The sequence below is a fragment of the Copidosoma floridanum genome, unplaced genomic scaffold (assembly GCF_036245765.1).
Source record: "Copidosoma floridanum isolate Cflo_tuat_1 unplaced genomic scaffold, Cflo_Japanese_pri ptg000012l, whole genome shotgun sequence".
NCBI lineage: Eukaryota > Metazoa > Arthropoda > Insecta > Hymenoptera > Encyrtidae > Copidosoma > Copidosoma floridanum.
In genome coordinates this window covers 784,745-804,414 of record NW_028321889.1, presented here as the reverse complement: position 1 = coordinate 804,414, position 19,670 = coordinate 784,745, and the positions used below count along the sequence as shown (strand labels likewise).

Genomic DNA, 19,670 nt, shown 5'->3' with positions numbered 1-19,670 from the left:
ACCTCTACATTTGCTCTAAAAAACAATGTACTTTCATCAAACATGATATATATCATAGTAATCAGTAAGTATATATTGTAAGGGGGGGAAAGATAAAAGTTATTGTTGCAACTCCTTCGATCCAAACTTTCGCGCTAACTTGAATAATTTCACCCGCTTGCGTCGTCGTATGGGGTGTTCTCCGCAATCGTCACCAGCAAGTAATTTAAAGTTGCGCTCTACGCTACCATCAGGTCGGTAAGTCAACTACCTTGAATTAACTGGCGCTCTGTTCCGTAATCTGGCCACTTAAAATAGCAGACGACAGTCAACAGCGATGAAATCTTAATACGTAACTTTACAGCCTCTGATTTTATCATTCTGGTAAAGAGAGCACGGTGTAAGATGTTCGTGAAGTTATGTGTAGTAATTAAAGAAATTAATACTAAGTAATGCCATATGGTCGATTTTATTAAACCATTTGAATATCTCTATTTTTAGAGGTCGACTTTTAAGTAAAAAATAGATTGTAAACTTGCCGCAAACAGCACAAACTACGTCAACTTTTTATTATCTATCTGTAAGATTAGTTGCGGCTGGTTTGTAATTATCAAAGTGACTTTGCTGTAAATAGCAATAGTTATTTGGATCAGCGCCATCTAGCGGTCTTTATTTTTTGGCCAAAAGTGGCTCCTAAAATTCTCAATCAGAGCAATTAGGATTAGAGCTATTTAGTCAATTATAAACCAGCCGCAACTTATGATGAAGCTATAAAATCAAAAAATAAGAATACGTGTGTTTTTGGCGGCAAGTTAAAAATCTATTTTTTACCAAAAAATTGACCTCCTATGTATTTATACCTTTGAAGATAAATTTTCAAGCATAAGACAGATTGTTAACTTGCCGCCAAAAACACACGTATTCTTATTTTCTGATTTTATAGCTTCATCATAAGTTGCGGCTGGTTTATAATTGAGTAAATGGCTCTAATGCTAAATGCTCTGATTGAGAATTTTAGGAGCCACTTTTGGCCAAAAAATCAAGACCGCTAGATGGCGCTGATCCAAAATAATTATTGCTACTTACAGTAAAGTCACTTTATTAGTTATAAACCAGCCGCAACTAATCTCACAGATAGAAGATAAAAAGTTGACGATGTTTGTGCTGTTTGCGGCAAGTTTTTACATCAATATTCTACATATCTTATATGGCTCATAAAATCGACAATATTTACAAAATTACAATACTCTTGACCTTTTACCATTAACTCATGTAAGCATAAATTAATCAGACCAAAAGAGACAACCGAAGAAAAAAGGCCTGAAAAAGAAGCACAGTCACACGAAAAGTCTCATACGAGGAATGGAGCATTGGATCTCACTTGATCAGAGAAGGTTGGGTTCTTTGTTTACTTATAACACTTAAAATTTACATCTCTGTAATAAATGCATTTTTCAATTAGTGAGATCCGATGCTCCATTCCTAGGAGACTCTTCGTGTGGCTGCTTCTTTTTAAGACCTTTTTAATTTAGTTGTCTCTTTTCGACTGATTAATTTACGTGTATATTTGATCGTGATTTACGATTTCTGTAACACAAATTTTGTTATGTACATATTATATAAGTTAACTGTTTATTGGAAATCTAAAGTTGAAGGGCTGTTCTTTCATTAGTTAATGGTAAAAGGTCAAGAGTATTGTAATTTTATAAATATTGTCGATTTTATGAGCCATATAAGATAAGTAGAATATTGATAGTTTTGGAGGTCGATTTTTAGGTAAAAGATAAATTGTAAAGCGATTTAAATTAAGTGAGATCCAATGCTCCATTTTTAGGAGACTCTTCCTGTGTAACTGAACTTCTTTTTTAAACTTTTTTTCTTTAGTTGTCTCTTTTGGACTTAATACTTTACGTATCTATTTAATCATTGTTCAAGATTTCTGTAACACAAATCTTGGTATGTACATATTATGTAAGTTAGCTGTTTATTTAAACTAGAAAGTTAAAGGGCTGTGCTTCCGCAAATTAGTGATAAAAGGTCTAAAGTATTTTAATTTTGTAAATATGGTAGATTTTATGAGCCGTATAAGATGAGTGGAATATTTATACTTTTCAGGGTTCATTTACAGGTAAAAGACATATTGTAAACTTGCCGCAAACAGCACAAATCACGTCAACTATTTATTATCTATCTATAAGATTAGTTGCGGCTGGTTTATAACTAATAAAGTGACTTTACTGTAAGTAGCAATAATTATTTTGGATCAGCGCCATCTAGCGGTCTTTATTTTTTGGCCAAAAGTGGCTCCTAAAATTCTCAATCAGAGCATTCAGGATTAGAGCCATTTAATCTATTATAAACCAGCCGCAACTCATGATTAAGCTATGAAATCAAAAAATAAGAATACGTGTGTTTTTGGCGGCAAGTTAACAATCTATTTTCTACCAAAAAATCGACCTCCTATGTATTTATACCTTTGAAGATAAATTTTCGAGCATAAGATAGATTGTTAAAGTGCCGCCAAAAACACATGTACTCTTATTTTTTGATTTTATAGCTTTATCATGAGTTGCGGCTGGTTTATAATTGACTAAATAGCTCTAATGCTGAATGCTCTGATTGAGAATTTTAGGAGCCACTTTTGGCCAAAAAATTAAGACCGCTAGATGGCGCTGATCCAAATAACTATTGCTATTTACAGCAAAGTCACTTTGATAATTACAAACCAGCCGCAACTAATCTTACAGATAGATAATTAAAAGTTGACGTAGTTTGTGCTGTTTGCGGCAAGTTTACAATCTATTTTTTACTCAAAAGTTGACCTCTAAAAATAGAGATATTCATATGGTTTAATAAAATCGACCATATGGCATTATTTAGTAGTAATTTCTTTAATTACTACACATAACTTCACGTACATCTTACACCGTGCTCTCTTTACCAGAATGATAAAATCAGAGGCTGTAAAGTTACGTAGGTCGTGGTGGTAACGCCGCTTGGGGTGTTTTCCGCAATCGTCGTCACCAGCAAAAGTAATTTAAATTTGCGCTCTACGTTACCGTCAGGTCAGTAAGTAACTGCAGTTAATTCAAGCAGATTCAAGGTAGTTGACTTAGCGACCTGATGGTAGCGTAGAGCGCAACCTTAAATTACTTGCTGGTGTGCGGAAAACACCCATGGTTGGGCAGAAGAGCAGAAGGTTTCTGTTTACATTCTCAGCTGTTGACACAACAACGGGTATAGTAAATAGCACGTGACACCTGCATAATGAGCAGTGAAAAAATTAGCCCCGGAGACGCGTCCTGACCATCGACATCTGCAAAACTGTGAGAGGTCCTCGTTACATCGCCAGGACGATGCAATTACGCAGCCGGGTCCTGCCCCGGGCGCTGCCCGACGCTCTGTCTGTCGGCTTCCTCTTGGTCGTCGTGCCCCTCATCTACTGGTTCGAGCTGTGGGTGGTGCTGCCTGCGCTCTACCAGCCCGGGAGTCTCCTCTACGTGTTCCACTTCACCCTCGGCAGCTTCCTGATGTTCAACATCGTCGGGAACTTTACCTACGCCGTGCTCTGTGACACGAGCGCGCGGCGAGTTTTCGTGCACGCGTCCCGGGCCAGTCCCGACGACGGCTGGAGATTTTGCGCCGAGTGTGAGTGCCTCGCGCCTCCACGCTCTTGGCACTGCAACACCTGCGGTGCGTGTATCCTCAAGCGCGACCACCACTGTCTCTTCACTGGCTGCTGCGTGGGCCACTCCAACCAACGCTACTTTCTCATGTTCCTGGTCTACATGTTCTTGGCCACCCTCTACGCCTTTGTCTACAACAGCCAGTTCATCTGGAGCAGGATAGAGTTTGAATTCCCCATGACCCTGGTCAAGCTTGTCTTTCCCGTGGCCATATTCGTCTTTGGCTTTGACGGCTCTATCAATCAGCTCTACTTGATGCTCTACATTGTCACCGTTGTGGGAATGTTGTTCACGGGTGTGCTCTGCCTGTACCAGTTTGACTTGGTTTTTAAAGGCTGCACCGCTCATGAGAAGAACAAGAAGAACTATGTCTACAGTCTGGGTTGGAGGCAAAACATTAGAGAAGTATTTGGCAACAGGTGGTATCTGGTGTGGCTGCTTCCGTACTTACAGTCCAAGTTGCCTCAGGATGGTGTGACTTGGCGCACAAAGTGCAAATGAACATTCATGACAACGAATGTAATCTCATCCAAGGGACCAAAGCTATATGTATTGTTACAATTTATGTTGTACTTTGTTACATATTTTTCTAATCACATCGTCATAAATTCATTTACATCAAATGACTTTTAGGAAATGATATATACTCGTGTTTTTTTGAATGTGTTTATATTTTTAATTAACCAAAAGCAAGTGTGTACAGAGATTATCATTTGCAGGTATTTATGTAATTTTTATTAAACTATTGTTATTTGAACTTTACAGAGAAGTGTAATTACTTTAGCTTGTAAGCAACAGAGGCTGAGTCTTTGATTATTTTTAATCTTTTGTATACATTTTTCTTAACAATGGTACCATTACTTATTTAAACAATGAAAAGTACAAAAACATGTATTAAATGTTATTTATTTATTAAAAGAATATTATGCAACAAGAGCTCCTAATGTTTTATTTCAAAATAAATCATAGTAAGTCGTTTATTAAAGATTTTAAAAAAAATTGTTTTTTCTCTAAAACAAGATCGTGTTGTGATATAATGATTATACTTCAAATTTCCTACTAAGTATATACTTATAAAATATTATTAAAATATAGGTGTACCAACTCTAGTATACCGGCTGTGTCAAAAAAGTTAGGTTGATACAAAATTTATCAAAACTCAGGCTAGTGGCGTCTGCCGTCGGCATTTGTGAATAAAAAAATAGAGAGAAACCTATTTTCATAGACTGACGTGTGAAAAGTGCTTGTGATAACAAATCTAGATTTGCGTACGAGTACTTGATTAGTGTAAATATATACTTTAAACGAAAAATCGATTACTCGGATAATCATGGCCTCGCCATCCCCTAAATCACCCGAGCAATCGGAAAAAAGTCGAAAGTACGACAGACAACTGAGGTAAGTCCACGTGAGAAATAAAAATCTGTTGGATCTATTTATTTGCAGTAGTATTATTAAAATAAAATCCTCCTTAGATTTCAATAAACCCATCTTTCTTATTTGTCATTTTTTTCTATAATTTACAGGTTATGGAATGACCACGGTCAAGCACTTCTGGAAGCAGCTCACGTTTGTCTAATCAATGCCAATGCTTTAGGCACCGAGACTCTCAAGTCCCTTGTACTACCTGGAATTGGTGCCTTTACGATTATCGACGGACATAAGATTTTGGATGAGGATATTGGGTCCAAGTAAGTTTTTCACTTGCTACATCAAAATATGTGCGTTACTGCAAGCAAAACTTTACACTGTAGTAGGATGCTTCTGTTAGTTTACAATATATTGAATAATCAAAGGTTCTATCAAACAGTTTTTTTCTAGATGCCGAAAGCGCAGGAAAATCACGCGCGCAAGTGGCAACGCAATTGCTATTAGAATTAAATTCTGACGTTCGAGGAGACTATATCGATGAAGGACCAGACCAAATTTTACACAATAGTCCAGATTTTTTTAACAACTTTACGATTGTTATTGCCAGTAATGTGCCAGAAAAGTAAGTTTATCCACAAATCCATTGCAGGTTGAGAACCAAACCAAATTGTACATTTTTGGTTTTAGATCACTCGTTGTGCTTTCAAAAAAATTATGGGAGCTTGATATTCCCTTGGTAGTTTGTAAGACACTAGGATTTGTAGGATCCATAAGGATTCAAGTCAAAGAGCACACAATTGTGGAGCTACATCCTGACAATGAGATGCCTGATTTAAGACTTGACAAGCCATTTGAGGCATTGAAAAATCACTTGGATAGCATAGACTTGGAAAGCTATGACTTAAAAGATCATTCACACACACCTTACCTTACTATTCTTTACAAGTGCTTACAAAAGTGGCTATCTAATCATGATGATATACCAAAGAACAGGGTTGAAAAAGATGAATTTAGACAGTTAATTAAAGACGGTGTTAGAAAAGACGAACACGAAAATCCCGTTGATGAGGAAAATTTTAAAGAAGCACTAAAAGCAGTCACTACTTGCATTTGTCCTTCAACTGTACCAACTGGTGTCAAAGAAGTGTTCAATGATGACAAATGCATCAATTTACATGCCAAGGTAATTTTATTTTTTTAAACAACAATTTTAATATTAATTGATATCTTTACTGTATGGTAATACTTGATTAAATTTCAGAGTACAACGTTTTGGATTATTGCAAAAGCTATTAGAGATTTCATGGAAAACGAAGGTAATGGCCTTTTACCTTTGAAAGGTGCTCTCCCAGACATGATTTCTGATACTGAAAAATATGTTACTATTCAACAATTGTACGTGATTTATATTTCATTCTTATGACTGACACCACAATGTTGGAATGCTAAATGTTTGAATTATTCATTAGGTATCATAAGCAAGCAGTTGCTGATGTTGAAGCAGTATGGAGGAGAACACTTCAATTACTGAGACAACTAGGTAAATCTTCTGATTCAATAAACGAAACAGATGTCAAACTCTACTGTAGACATGCCGATGAATTGCGAGTACAAAGAGGCACATCTGTCGCGGATGAATATGATCCCAAGTTGATAAATGCCAACGAAATAGGTATACAATTAATTATTAATAAACAGATATTTTTTCTTATGAACAAATAAGAAATATTTCAATATTAATCACTCTTTTTATTATCAATTTTAGCACAAAGTTTAGAAAATTCTGAAAGCTTGATGGTTTACTATGTAGCGTTAAGAGGAGTCGAAAAATTTTATACAGAGTACAATGCTTATCCTGGTGAATTTGATGATCACGTAGAGCCTGATATTGTCAAACTCAAGGTATAAAAAACGAATTTGACCCCATCAGTATTTTTGCATTACCATGAGTTTTTCATTCATTGTATGCATTATTATTTCACAGGCTTGTGTTTCAAAATTATTAGGTGAATGGGGACTAGGGGCGTTAGTTAAAGATGATTATATACATGAACTATGTAGATTTGGTGGTGCCGAACTACATTCCGTTTCTTCTACAATTGGCGGTGCTGCTGCTCAGGAAATTATTAAATTAATCACACATCAGTACAAACCCATCAACAACACTTTCATTTACGATGCAGCCACATGCACTGGAACTACTTACTCGTTTTAAATTTATAGTAAAAATGACAAAACCACGACTGCATGTATAGTGTATAATTATGGACTTATGAAGAAATACAATTTTATTATTTATACACCACTTGTTTATTATTAAAGGATAATAATTTGATTCAAAAACATTATATGATCCATTGACGTTACAGTAAAAAAAAGTATTATACATATAAATACCTTAAGTAATATTATATTTGGTTGTATAAAAATCAATAATTAATTATGGGCTCGTTAAAAATTTTCGGTCCTAAACACTTTGCACGTGAAAAAATAAGATTAACTGAAGCTACGTCGAATTCAATTGCTTTAAAGATTAATGTTACTACTACTATCGTCTGCCTCGGCCTCTTCCTCTACCCCCACGTCCTCCTCGAGCTCCTCTACCTCCACGCCCTCTGCCTCTTGTTGCTCCTGAAATTTGTTGTATGAAAACATAGTGTGAGTTTTACAGCAGTAATATGAGATACAATTGAACGAAAATTAAACTGACCTCGAGCAGCTTCCTTCTTTTTAGCCTTCGCCTTAGGTGTGTCATCAATGAGTAACGTTTCCAAAGGTAAGGAATCTGGGAGAATGTAATACCTGATGTTGTTTCCCCTCAAACTTAGAGTGTCTAATTGTATTGGATCTCTGTTCTTTATAGTCATTTTGACTGTTTTTAAATGTGTGTTCATTGCTACATCCACACCTGCAATTATGAATTATTAATGTTTCGATGGAGTTTGTAGAGTTACGAGTATTGTAGCCATATTACATACTAAAAATAAATTAAACTAATGTCTATGATTATCCTACTTTAAAATCAATTAAACTAAATGTTTTTACCAGTTATGGTTCCATGTACTTGAGTTCCATTTTTCAATTCTATCGTGACTGTTTCATGACTGAGTTTCATCAAAAACCTGAAAAAAATTGTTTACAATCATAAAAAAGTAACCACAACGCTTATTTCAAGGTTAGAAACTCATTTCCCTCATGCCCAAACAAAGTAGATAACAAAACATAAGTTACTTAAAAGCTTGATAATTTTTTTATAAAAATACTGAATTGTATCAACTAAATTACCTCACAAGTTTCATGATGCTGTGAAAAAATTAACGTAATATCGGAGAAAATATCACACCGGCGAATATACGAACTGAGTACTCTCAAACTCTGCTCATACTATACATGTTGTGTATAATATATGGGTCATTTCACAAAAACTGCGATATTTTCATACGCCCTAATTAAGATTTTTTAAATTAAATGTTTAGAATTTTTAAATTATTTTTTCTAACTTATATAAAGTCCAAATTAGTTGAAAACTTTTGGGCCTGACTCTACGATCATTTATTAAAAACCTACTTTAGTTAAAATGCATTTTTTTTTTTTTTTTTATTTTTTAACGAAATTTCGATTGCCAAATCTGCACCTTATACCTTTTCGTAAATAAATTGTAATCGATGATTTCAAATCCCTCCGAGATTAGGGGCGTTACGATTATTTTACCGGGAAAAACGCTCTGTACTCTCTCGACGAAACTGCAATTGGCCATCTTCAAATTTGGAGCTGCAAAAAATTGACAGTCATCGTACATTCCGAAATATGAAATAATTAATTCCCAGTGTCTGAAAATTAATCGCTTGGCAAAATTAAATCATTTGTGGTGCGCAATTTAAAAGTGGCAAAAGTAGGCTTCACAAATGAAACGCCTCGTACTTGAAAATACAATTTTTTTTCCGGTTCTAAACTAAGTATATGTTTGAAAAATTAAAAAATCAATGTCTAGTCGCCACCCCCAAATTTTTCGTCATGATCTCAAAAATGCATTTAGAAAAAATTGATTTACACCACTTCAAAAAAAGATTTGACTCGAAATAATTCGAACCGTCATTTTTAATAAACGTGGGCGTCATGAAATATTGCATTTTTTGTGCAATGATCCATATACGTACATAGGTATTGATGAAAACAACGCAGTATTCGGTAATCCTAACCTAACCTGCCAGTTTTGTAATGTTGGCAGTTGGCATCAGTGATTTTGTAAATTGGTAAGGTGAAATTCGAGTTTACGTCAGCTCATTGTCCTTCTACTTACTTGCTTTATTTTGTAACTTTTAAGAGTAATTAGTAATTAAAACATTCGTTTTTGAAATAAGCTAGTACTATTAGTCAACTAGGTAGAGTATGGTAAGGAATGAAGGAACAAATAAAACAATACATTTGCATGTTAAAAATATTTATACTTTACTTATAAACTTTAATGACATTCTTAATCTAGATTAGTTGGATTGGAAGTTTCACAGCCTCTTGTAACAAAAGCGTAAAGTTTTCATTACTTAAAGTATACATTTTTTAAATATTTGAAGCACTGATTTTGAAATCTGTCGAAATTGTTCACGCGAAATTCAAGACGATTGAAGTTCACATAAAAAAAGTTTGTTTAAAAAATTATTTTAAAATGTTACTGTTCAAAAATTATAAGTTACTTAATTATTCACGCATTGTATTCAACTTGTCCACTTACACTGTGTAGGTACAAGTTAAATAAATGTAAAGGCACAAACGTAGTATGATTATAGTTTATCAATAGATTTGTTGATCAAGCTCAGTATAACTGAAAAATAAGAGTTTCTGCATCGCTTTTGTGATCTTCAATAATTCTATTACAAACAATGAAATTCGTTCCTGTGAAATAATCTATATTGTCTATGAAATTCACTTGACTACTAAAATCACTATATTGAGGAATGCATTTTACAATTCCATCAACACAGTCAGTTTGACTTAGGTCTTCCAACTTAATATTATTTGTATCCATGACATTTGATGGTTTTAAAGTCCTTTTATTATTTTTATCTTCGTACTGCAAAGGCAATGTGACTGGATTTCTTTTGATGTACCTTTGAAATCGTGCTAAACGTGCTGTGGCTTTAATTTCTGTTTTTACAGTTGTCTTTCCTGGAAAAATCGTAGGATTATAACCAGGATGGCACGGATGTTCGCTTTTTAATCCCCCAACAAAGTGAAGACTGCAGATTCGGTGAGTTTTTTTTGGTTGCCAATCGGAATCGTAATTGCTATACCAAGAAACAACATTGAGGTTATGATCAAATGACATTTTGTTTTCTTTTTTTTTTCTAATTAATTAATTAAAAGTTAAAAGCTAAAGAGTACTTAAAAAATGTTACCACTGTTTTTTAACGATTTCAATCCAAACTCGTCTCCTTTCACGTCTATGCTCAATATTTTCGCTTGGAAAATAATAAGACTTAATGGGCCCACCATTGACTACGTCACTTTTTTTTGTGGGGCAACCCCTGACACAACAAATTTTACTATTTCTAGGCATGTCCTTGCTGGTAAATTTGATTTTTAACTTTGTTATCGTTCAGATGTTCCTCCTTTTAGCGAATCTCGATACGGCTACCAACGTGACAAGTGACAACTGCCATCAGAGCTTTTGTTCTGCGACGTTTTTGAGATTGTGCTAAATTTAGTCGCTAGTCGTTGTAATGGCGCTACTTGTGCCTAATTGACAGTGTATTAGGGTGAGATTACATGGAGTCTGGCAGTCTGGCAGTCTGCAGACTGGCAGAATCGCGCTAAGTTTAAAATATGTTTCAATATTAATATTTAAAACCTGTTACGTAAGCAAAGAAATAATTATCGTAATACATTTGCATTTCTGTATGAACTAATATTTATGAAAAAAAAGGCGACGAAAAACGTTTTGTCACAGTTACATATTGTTATACATACCAGGTTACATCAGTGACCCTATACTGACCGACTGTGCGATGTTAACATAAATCTATAAAAAAAGTTATAAAATAATATTTGACACGTTTTATTGTAAATGAAATTGTTTCTAACTAAGCCTTTATTCTGTTATGACAATAATTACAATTTTTTCTTTATTTTACTAAATTATTCTGAGATGTTATAATTTAAACATAATTTAAACTTAGCGCGATTCTGCCAGTCTGCAGACTGCCAGACTCCATGTAATCTCACCCTTACAGTATACTGAAATCGACTTGACTGGTTGCGTGGCGGAAATGTGCAAAAATAAGGGTGTCGATTGTCGAATCGAACTCCACGCAAAGTTCTCTGGAAAAGGCGATAAAAAGAGTAGGTGTATGGGTGTAGATGAAACTTAAAAATTTGCGCGAGCCAACAATTATCCAATCAGATAGTTAATTTTAGTGCGAAAAATTGGCAATCTCCATGACCGCTGACCGTTGGCGATGGGGGCTCTTGGACACGGTATAGTACACACGTAAACTTTTTTTTCAGCTCTGAGTCTTATACGATAAGCATAAAGATAATAATAGTAAGTAACAGAGGCGATTCACAGAAACGCTATACCCGCTTCCGATAACTCATTCATTCATCTACATAATAGAGGCACGTGTTGCCGGAATGCGTTAAGTTCCTCCCCGCACACATGCAACTATCGCCTCAATCGGATTCATGAAGGAAAATTGAACAGTATATTAAAGAATTAAATTTATTTCATTAAAGCATATTGTTATACAGAACTACTTAAAAAGAAAAAAGAAAAAAAAGGGTGTAGTGAGGTAGTGGGGAGATGTCTATTAACGCAATCTGCAAACGTGTGCGGGGGGGGGGGGATTACAGAACCGTTAGAACTTATAGAATATAAGGATGATGAGAGAGAATTCGTGTACAAGAAATAAATCTCCGTTGTCCTCGCCGTTCTCATGTATTGCGCGCATTGCAAATATATACTCCATGTGATCGCTGTACTTTGCGGTTGTAACGAAGCACTCTGTCACAAAAAGGTTATATTTGCGCGGCGTCCACCTGGCCGTCCCAACTGCCAAGATGTAAACAAAGTGAGAAAGACAACCAAGATTACCAAGATACGACATCCGCAGAGCTACTCACTCAAACAAATCCACCCCCGCGGGGGCCCCCCCACCCCTCGGGGCACTATGTATAATTATATATATGTATATATTATCTCGCGTGTGCGTGTTTATGGTGCGCAAAGCGCCGCCACCGCCACCGCCGCGATCTGATGCTCTGCTCTCTCTCTCAAAGCTGCCAGTGCTGCAAGACACTTCTCTTCTGCTAGAGCTCTGTCTCTGACGCATATACACATATACAACTGTCCTTCGCTCGCGCGTGTGTTGATTGATGTGTGTGACTGCCATATAACATATATCGGTTAAAGTTCGCGAGTCACACACATTGTTAATGCTATATAGACTCCTCTGTCGCGCTCCGTTTTCTCAACATTGTTGTTGTTTTTAAATTTCGCTGTAAGCTCGTCTCGTGAGCTGGTTTGCAGCTGCACACACTTACCAGGTGTGTGTTGAGTCTCTACTCGTAAAGATCTAAAGATCTCTCTCTCTCTCTGTCTGTCTACCTCGTGCTCGAGGAAGTATAACTGGCCGACTCCTGGGTACAATATATAATTCGCTCTCGCACACGCAACGAGCTGCGCTAGAAGAACAGTGAGAGAGAGAGATAACAGCAGGAGTGATAACGCCTCACAGTATATACAGTTTACTCACGTTGGTGTTGCCTTGTATATACACAACAATATATAGAGTGGCAGATACAGGCGAGACGGAAGAAGAAGCTGCAAGCGACAACCCCTTTCTCCCTTCCTCTCTCAAGGTATCGTGCGAGCTCTCTCTCTCTCTCTCTCTGTGTTATTATCTTGGTTTTTTTTATTTATTTTTTTTTTTCTAATTTAATTTAATTTAATTTTATCTCTCCAAGTATACGTCCTGTTCTGCTCCTCCTCCTCCGCAATGCGCGCCGTAGGTGTATACACACACACTTACATAGGTACCATAGATATTGTATTGTATACTACTCTACCTTACACTGGTAAGTATATACGTATTGTTCCTCGAGCTCCATTCATCGATGCGGATGATGTTGTACATTATTAATGCGTCTGCCTTTCATTAACGTATCTCCTTCTCTATGGCACATCATTGTGTACAAGATAAGTAAGTACCTACACGTCGTCTGCTTCGTACAGCACGAAAGTGTTTATACCTCCTTATACACACACACACACCAGTTGTTCGAGTGTATGGTCGTCTGGGTTATCTATTTTGTTTATTTTCCTCCGTCATCCACCTCTCGCCGCTCGCCCTCATCCTAATACATACTTACGCGTAAGCCTCGTCCTGTGATCCGTACCTACATATGCGTACGGGCACGTCATGTGTATAGGTACATCCTTATCGTGCCCTTGGCCTTTTTTCGATTGCCGCCCTCGGGCGACCCCCAAAGCTAGGCTCGTCTCATCCTCTTTTTTTTTTTTTTTTTTTCTTCTTCACCTCCTAACATTACCCGCGATCGAGTTTCTTCCGACTTCTGTCGCAAAAACTACTCTATTTTTTTTTTCTGTCTTTTCCATCGCTTTTACGTTACTCATGAATGTGGGTGGGTGTATAATATAACTCACCGCAAGAGCATCGGACAGAGAGACAGAAAAGAAGCTGATGGACGTTCGTGTGTTGGTGCGCGGTACTCTCTCAGCTGATGTTTTTATCGCGCCGTCTCGCTTCATCATCATCGACCACACATGTATACATTATAATATATTGATGCCGCGCGTGTAGTGAGCAAAAAACAAAAAAAAAAAAAAAGCCACCATAATACGTAACATAATTTATATACATATCATAATATATCGAGGGGGCGTATTGTGACCCGGGACCCGCGTGTGTCTAGACAGACCATAGGCTCTCGCACACGTGTGTGTTCGACTTTTCAAAATTTCGCGCGAGGCTTCGTCGTTATTAATATATTGCAATGTTTATAATAAATATCCACATGTACGTCCTCCCGTGTGTATACGTCATTTCTTTTTTTTAAATTTTTTGTTGGGAAAAAAAAAAAATGCGGAGGTGTATATTGACACAAACGAGCGGGTCTGACGCGAATGAAAAAAAAAAAAGAAAAAAAGAAATCGAGCTGCGTTATTTTCACACTATCAATATTTGCATGACGATAAGGAAAGACTCGCGCTGCGTTGACGTTTGTTATTGTTGTTTCGATGCGCGCGCTTTCGCTTTCCAGTGACGTTTTTACCCTGCCACACGCACGCACGGCGTATAGAGGTATATTACTTTTACAACGGAGAGCGCGATGTATCATTTTTTTTTTTTTTTTTTTTTTTTTTCTCTTTTGCTTCGATTGCCGCTGTGTGTACGTACGCGTTCATGGCTCCCAAGCGTATAATACTTACAAGCAACTATTTTTACGATCTTGGATGCTATCGATTTTGCTTTTATAAATACAGCGTCGACTTGTGCCTGAAACTGCGTTTTACCAGGAGAGCCGATGATTCTTCCCTTTTTTTTTTTATTTTTTTTTCTTCTTCAATCCTCAATCAGCCGGGTGAATTTTACTTTAATTTCCCAATATTGCAAGCTCGATGACAGCTCGATTTGGCAGTTTTTATATATACTTGAAAATTTAATTAAAACAAACGAACAGCGGTTCGTTGCATTACACTTTCTTCTGGTTATTTTTCTCAATTAAATAAAGGCACCCGACAAAACCGTCATGCATGTGTGTATATATACACAAGGGAAAGGTGGGAAAAACGTGTCCAGCACCCACGTGATCTCCTGTCAATATTTCTTTTCTGTCATCGAATAATAATACTATATGATATTGTACACATCCAAGAAGGTAATACCCTATACGATTGATAACACACGTACTTACCCCAAAAACAACATTGTCTCGCATATACGAGCGAATGCAACACACAAAATATACCTGGGATGGTATGTATATATACATACAAATATGATTAATCCCAGTCTGCAACGAGTCTTGGAAAATCCAAACTATTATGTGCCGCTGCGTGGACCGCATTCGTATACGCGATTCACGAGACAAGTTGCGCATACCTTACACACATATGTAAGGCACACGTAAAGAATTGGCTCGGAACATACAATCCAACACGAGGCTGAAAATTAAGTTACGCACGTGGATCAACAAAAGAACCCCGTGCTCGGGTGTGACGTGATTGCTTGCATGTTTTATTCATAAAAAAAATTTTTTTTTTTTTTTTTTTTTTTTTCATCATCTCCCTTTGCATATAACATCTGTATACACATAAAATACTACGTATAATACCTACGTTTTTTATGTTGTATAGATAGTAATATACTTAGTTGGAGAAAAAGCCTGCTGATCTATACATATACATATATGTAGGAGAGGGTCACGAGTCACGAGGGATGGATGTGTATATTACATGTACATGTACGGCACGCGTGTCCTTACTCCCCTCCTGCCCTTTGTATTTTCCTTCCTTTTTTTTCTTATGTCCATCCTCTCTGTAGAAATAAATATATATGTATATAGGGCGAAAATAAAGAAGGAAAAGTGACCGTAGTAAATGGGTGTGTGAGCGTATATATGGTTGACGAGATTGATCAAAGTTTTTGTGGTTGTATAAGCACTTACATAGTTTGCCTTCCCCCCCTCCCCCATTGTTTTTATTTGTTTATCGCGTTATCGTACGGTACGTAGTTTGCGTCACTCGGTATCGTCCCTTTAATTTTTTACCACCGAAAAAAATCCTTTGTCGACGATTTAAAATGCTTCATCTCGATTCGTACCTACACTCGCGATTATATACAAATATGTTTATTTTATTATACTCAAACCGTTCGAGTCGGGATGTATTGAGACGAAAAAAAAAATAAACCGTAAAAAAGGCACTCTGGGCCATTTATCTTAAGTTTTTTTTTAAATTTAAAAACAATGCCGCGTGAAATCCTCCCCTTTTGTGACGTCAATGAACGGAAAACGTGCACTATACACCGTCAAGAGATGGCTTTGAATGCGTGTTTGTGTGCGAAAAAGGAAGAGAAAATGAAACACGTGTACGAAAGAAAAAAGAAAAAAAAAAAGGAGGAGAGAGTCGCTGGAGGCGAGCCGCAGGTGTTTGGCGAATCAACCCCTGCTGAGCACACCACCATCGTGATTATACCATAATCATCAAGATGAATAAAAAATAAAACAAGAATGATTGAACCGCCAGTCCGAAGATGGTGCGGAAAAAGTGCCGCAGACATTTTTTTTATTCGAGGGGGTGAGCTGTCGTCACACTCCGCACGGAGCTGCGTTGCATCAAAACTGCACGTGTACAGCGGACGACGGAAGGAAGTCCATAAATATACGTGGAGGGAGAGAAAAAAACAGGAGGCCGTAGCAAATGACGGAAGAGAGATGAGAAGGAGGAAAAGAAGAAGAAGAAAAAAAAAGGCAAAGACCCTCCTCTCCGCAGTGACGGACCGCCAAACAACAACGGCCTATGGTGAGTTACGCTATGTCTTTTTTTTCCTTTCCACGCTTTTTCTTCGTCTTTCTCTCTCTCTTTTTTTTCGTTTTTTCCTCCCCAATTGATTTTCGGTGTTTCGCTCGAAACACTGGCGCGTTTGTATACACAAAAGAATTTATGTGTACCTATACAAGTTAGTCTCAAGGGGTCCTGTGAACTCGCACGTCCACCTTAACAGCAGTGGCCCTCCGGCTGATCAGGAAAGAGCACACGAGCTCTTGATTATTTTGATCGCTCGGAAAAATGCGAAAATTCGAGCTGCTTATAGACTCACTACCTTTTTTTTTTTTTTCTTTCTTTCTTTCTTTCTTTTTCAAGTTGCTGTTCGCGCTGGGTCGATGAATAAAGTAGTGGCGGAATCGTGAACAAGAGAGATGTCTCTTTACGCTCGATGATAATTATTGATAATTATTGATAATTCAGTTCTGTCACTTAATGAAAAGACTTTAAGGATATTTGAAAAATTGATCCAACGCGTGTAAAATACAATGTAAAATTATGAAGGAAAGGGTACAACTGATTACTTTGTTACATCGGCGCAATGTACTATTCGAGCCTAAGCTTTACTTAATAACTCGGGACTCGCAGTGGGCGCGTAGGTGGGACGCGGGGCTAAAAGGTAGTTATTTTTCTTGTCTGAGTATTTGAAAGGGGGTGAGGGCGACCGTTTTGATTAAATCGACGCGGTTGTCGAGCAATAATGTGATGCACTTGTTCGCGGCGCGCCTCAGATTTATCGAGGATACCTGGGGTGACGTGTCGTACCGTATCCCGTTCGCGATCTAGAGGTTACCAGTACCGTAACGAGCAAAGGTAGTTACACTCTAGAGGTTACGCAGGGGGCAAAAATGGTTCAAGTTCGCGACCGGTCTAGGATCCACCAGTACCATCCGGAATAAATGTGATTGTCCTAGACTTTACGTGAGGACTTATTTATCTATTTAATCTCGTAACGTGGTATTTACCGATACCAAATTTCAAACTCTAACAAAAACACGTTCGCGTTTGGAACCGAGAGAAAAAAAAAAGAACTTGTCACTTTGTATTTGAATTCGACTTACTTTTATTTTTTGATACACAACGTACAGCGGAATGAACCAGCGCGAGTTGTCCGAGATCGAAGACTGAAAACCGCACTCGTGGAGGACCGTGAGATAGCAGAGGCGGACTCTAGTTACCTAGTCAACCGTTCGAGGGTGAAAATTAAACTGTGACTGTACCTACCTCGCTTCACAGTAGACTGGGTTGTAGCAGTGGCGGACTCTTACTACTCAGTCTACTTTGAAGGGCTATCGTCGAGTCGAGTCGAACTACGAACTGCGAACTGATTTTCCTCTGGGCCTCCAGGCCTTTTTGTTGCAAGAAGTGGACCTCGGTCACGCGCTGGCTCAAAAATCGCAGGAAAACTTGCCGGGGGAAAATTTTGAAGAAAAGATAACAGCCGAAAATCTAACTGGCTATAACTGCTCTAGTTTAGCCACTCAGAAATTGGCACATCCGACATCCGGCTTGTTCTCCTCTATGCGTCAAGAGAATAGTAACCATTGTTCACCCATTCAATCGAGCCCAATGCAAAAAGAGCGGTGAAAATCGCTTAATATTTAGGTTTGATTGAATAGATTCAGCATCTCGTGGTATTAATAATAGTCTTAGTAGTAGTTAATTTTAGATATTAATAACTATAATAATTGCTAGAATTTCCGCTAGTTACACCTGTACACGTGAGCATTGATCGGACTAATAAATAATCATGAATGATTCATTAACAACAGCGGTTTCTGTGCAGGTTAAAACACTATTGTTTTTTTATTAGTAAACTATTATATTGTTAACTTACTTAGGTTTACCAATAGTTTCCATTCGTTGTTAGTTGTAAATGTATTTCGAAATGTTAGTAGCGTTTTGTCAACTATGGTTTTCTATGCTTGTCGTAGGAGAGGAAGTCGGCTCAGGGTGCCCTGGGGAATCGGGATCTCCGTTACCCGTGTTGGGGGCAAGAGTGCGAACTCTCTCTCGACATCTCTGCGTCAGGAAAAGGGGGAAGTGCCATGACTTTCCCGTTGTCCTTTACATTTGAAACAGTGACAGTTTTTAACAAGATTACAATTTTGGCTATTGCAGTATGTTTATGAAATTGTTAACGCGATACAAAAGGGTTGTACAGTTAACTATGAGCCTGCGAACATGAATGGTAAAAATCTCGGTAAAAATCGGATAATTCTTTGAAAGTCCATAAGATTTCTTTCGTAGGTTTATGTAATATTGTTGCTGGCCAATGGTGTAGCGTGTACAGGTTGTATTAGCCATTGTCTATGGGTCTTAACTCTAAGTTATCCCAGTTTTTAACATACTCAATCTATATATTCTAATATCTAATATTAAATCTCAGCGCAGCTGTTCCCAGTTAACCTTTTGCATCTGTTAGTTCTTTAAAGTTATTTTTCCGCCCTCGGGTGGTTTTGGGAGGCTGGTACTTCCTCGGGTGAAAAAGCAGTTTACCGGAACTCGTTCGAAAAGTCTCCTTTACGAACCTCGTTACGTCCCTCGCCTTCGGCTCGGACCGCAAACCTCTCGGTTCGCAAACAGAGACTTTTCAAACTCGTAGGAAAACTACTATTATTATTTTACGCCTTGAAAAGTACTTCATTTGATTTCTTTTCCGGTCAGCATGGGCCAGCGTGCATGTATGTGAGTCATGCATGGACGTAGTACTTACCTTAGCTACGAGCAATCTTGTAGATGATTCACCTCTTTGCAGATACACATTGGCCCCTGCGTTTAGTGTTATAAAATCGGTACGAAAAGTTTTAAAGAAAGGGGAAAAAAAAAAATTTTAATGTGGATACACCGATGTTACAACTTGTTTACTGTTGGTTCGGCATTTCTTCCAAGTTTTGTATCGTTTAATTTGAGTGATGCACGAATAAAATAAAAAAACTCCAAAACCGAGAAATATCGATATCCTTGTACCTCGCTTGTACCTAAGAGAGCACTATTTATGAATAAAATTAAATGCTAATTACAAGAAAGATAATTAATGTAAAAAGTAAGGAAAAAAAAAAAAGTTTCTT

At 37.4% G+C, this 19,670-nt stretch overlaps 5 protein-coding genes across 7 annotated transcripts in view; 4 read left to right on the top strand and 1 right to left on the bottom strand.

Moving 5' to 3' along the window:
- Nucleotides 1-3,148: 3,148 nt before the first annotated feature.
- LOC106646624 (putative palmitoyltransferase ZDHHC24) lies at nt 3,149-4,511 on the top strand. The gene has a single exon (XM_014362703.2). The coding sequence runs from the start codon at nt 3,336-3,338 to the stop codon at nt 4,164-4,166; it is 831 nt and encodes a 276-aa protein (XP_014218189.1). The 5' UTR covers nt 3,149-3,335; the 3' UTR covers nt 4,167-4,511.
- APP-BP1 (Nedd8-activating enzyme E1 regulatory subunit APP-BP1) lies at nt 4,369-7,322 on the top strand. The gene is made up of 9 exons (XM_014362684.2): nt 4,369-4,384; nt 4,761-5,063; nt 5,192-5,356; nt 5,476-5,658; nt 5,724-6,219; nt 6,298-6,431; nt 6,506-6,708; nt 6,802-6,938; nt 7,021-7,322. Exons 2-9 carry the CDS (start codon nt 4,996-4,998, stop codon nt 7,249-7,251), a joined length of 1,617 nt encoding a protein of 538 aa, XP_014218170.2. The 5' UTR covers nt 4,369-4,384; nt 4,761-4,995; the 3' UTR covers nt 7,252-7,322.
- SmD1 (small ribonucleoprotein particle protein SmD1) lies at nt 7,319-8,414 on the bottom strand. The gene is made up of 4 exons (XM_014362685.2): nt 8,322-8,414; nt 8,082-8,158; nt 7,747-7,944; nt 7,319-7,667 (listed from the first exon to the last, which is right to left on the bottom strand). The coding sequence occupies exons 1-4, from the start codon at nt 8,333-8,335 to the stop codon at nt 7,585-7,587; spliced, it is 372 nt and encodes a 123-aa protein (XP_014218171.1). The 5' UTR covers nt 8,336-8,414; the 3' UTR covers nt 7,319-7,584.
- A 3,914-nt stretch (nt 8,415-12,328) lies between these two features.
- The window catches only part of Nca (neurocalcin homolog), a 139,502-nt gene continuing 132,160 nt past the window's right edge, over nt 12,329-19,670 (top strand). The window contains exons 1-2 of one of the 3 annotated variants that reach the window (XM_089590136.1): nt 12,329-12,575; nt 12,821-12,890. The gene's annotated coding sequence lies outside the window, so the exon portion shown is untranslated. Of the gene's footprint in view, nt 12,891-19,670 lie in introns of all 3 variants that reach the window. The other 2 variants (XM_089590135.1, XM_014362741.2) reach the window with 2 other exon arrangements.
- LOC106646663 (neuronal calcium sensor 2) overlaps nt 16,201-19,670 on the top strand; it is a 120,373-nt gene continuing 116,903 nt past the window's right edge. Inside the window, exon 1 of the mRNA XM_014362744.3 lies at nt 16,201-16,575. The gene's annotated coding sequence lies outside the window, so the exon portion shown is untranslated. The remainder of the gene's footprint in view (nt 16,576-19,670) is intronic.

Excerpts from the sequence above, each read along its gene's own strand:
- LOC106646624 (XM_014362703.2), top strand. The coding sequence starts at position 3,336 with ATGCAATTACGCAGCCGGGTCCTGCCCCGGGCGCTGCCCGACGCTCTG.
- APP-BP1 (XM_014362684.2), top strand. The coding sequence starts at position 4,996 with ATGGCCTCGCCATCCCCTAAATCACCCGAGCAATCGGAAAAAAGTCGA. Across the intron at positions 5,357-5,475 it reads GATGAGGATATTGGGTCCAA|TTTTTTTCTAGATGCCGAAA; the intron begins GTAAGTTTTTCA and ends TCTATCAAACAG. Across the intron at positions 6,709-6,801 it reads GATAAATGCCAACGAAATAG|CACAAAGTTTAGAAAATTCT; the intron begins GTATACAATTAA and ends TATCAATTTTAG.
- SmD1 (XM_014362685.2), bottom strand. Across the intron at positions 7,945-8,081 it reads AGTACATGGAACCATAACTG|GTGTGGATGTAGCAATGAAC; the intron begins GTAAAAACATTT and ends TCATAATTGCAG. Across the intron at positions 7,668-7,746 it reads AAAGAAGGAAGCTGCTCGAG|GAGCAACAAGAGGCAGAGGG; the intron begins GTCAGTTTAATT and ends AACAAATTTCAG.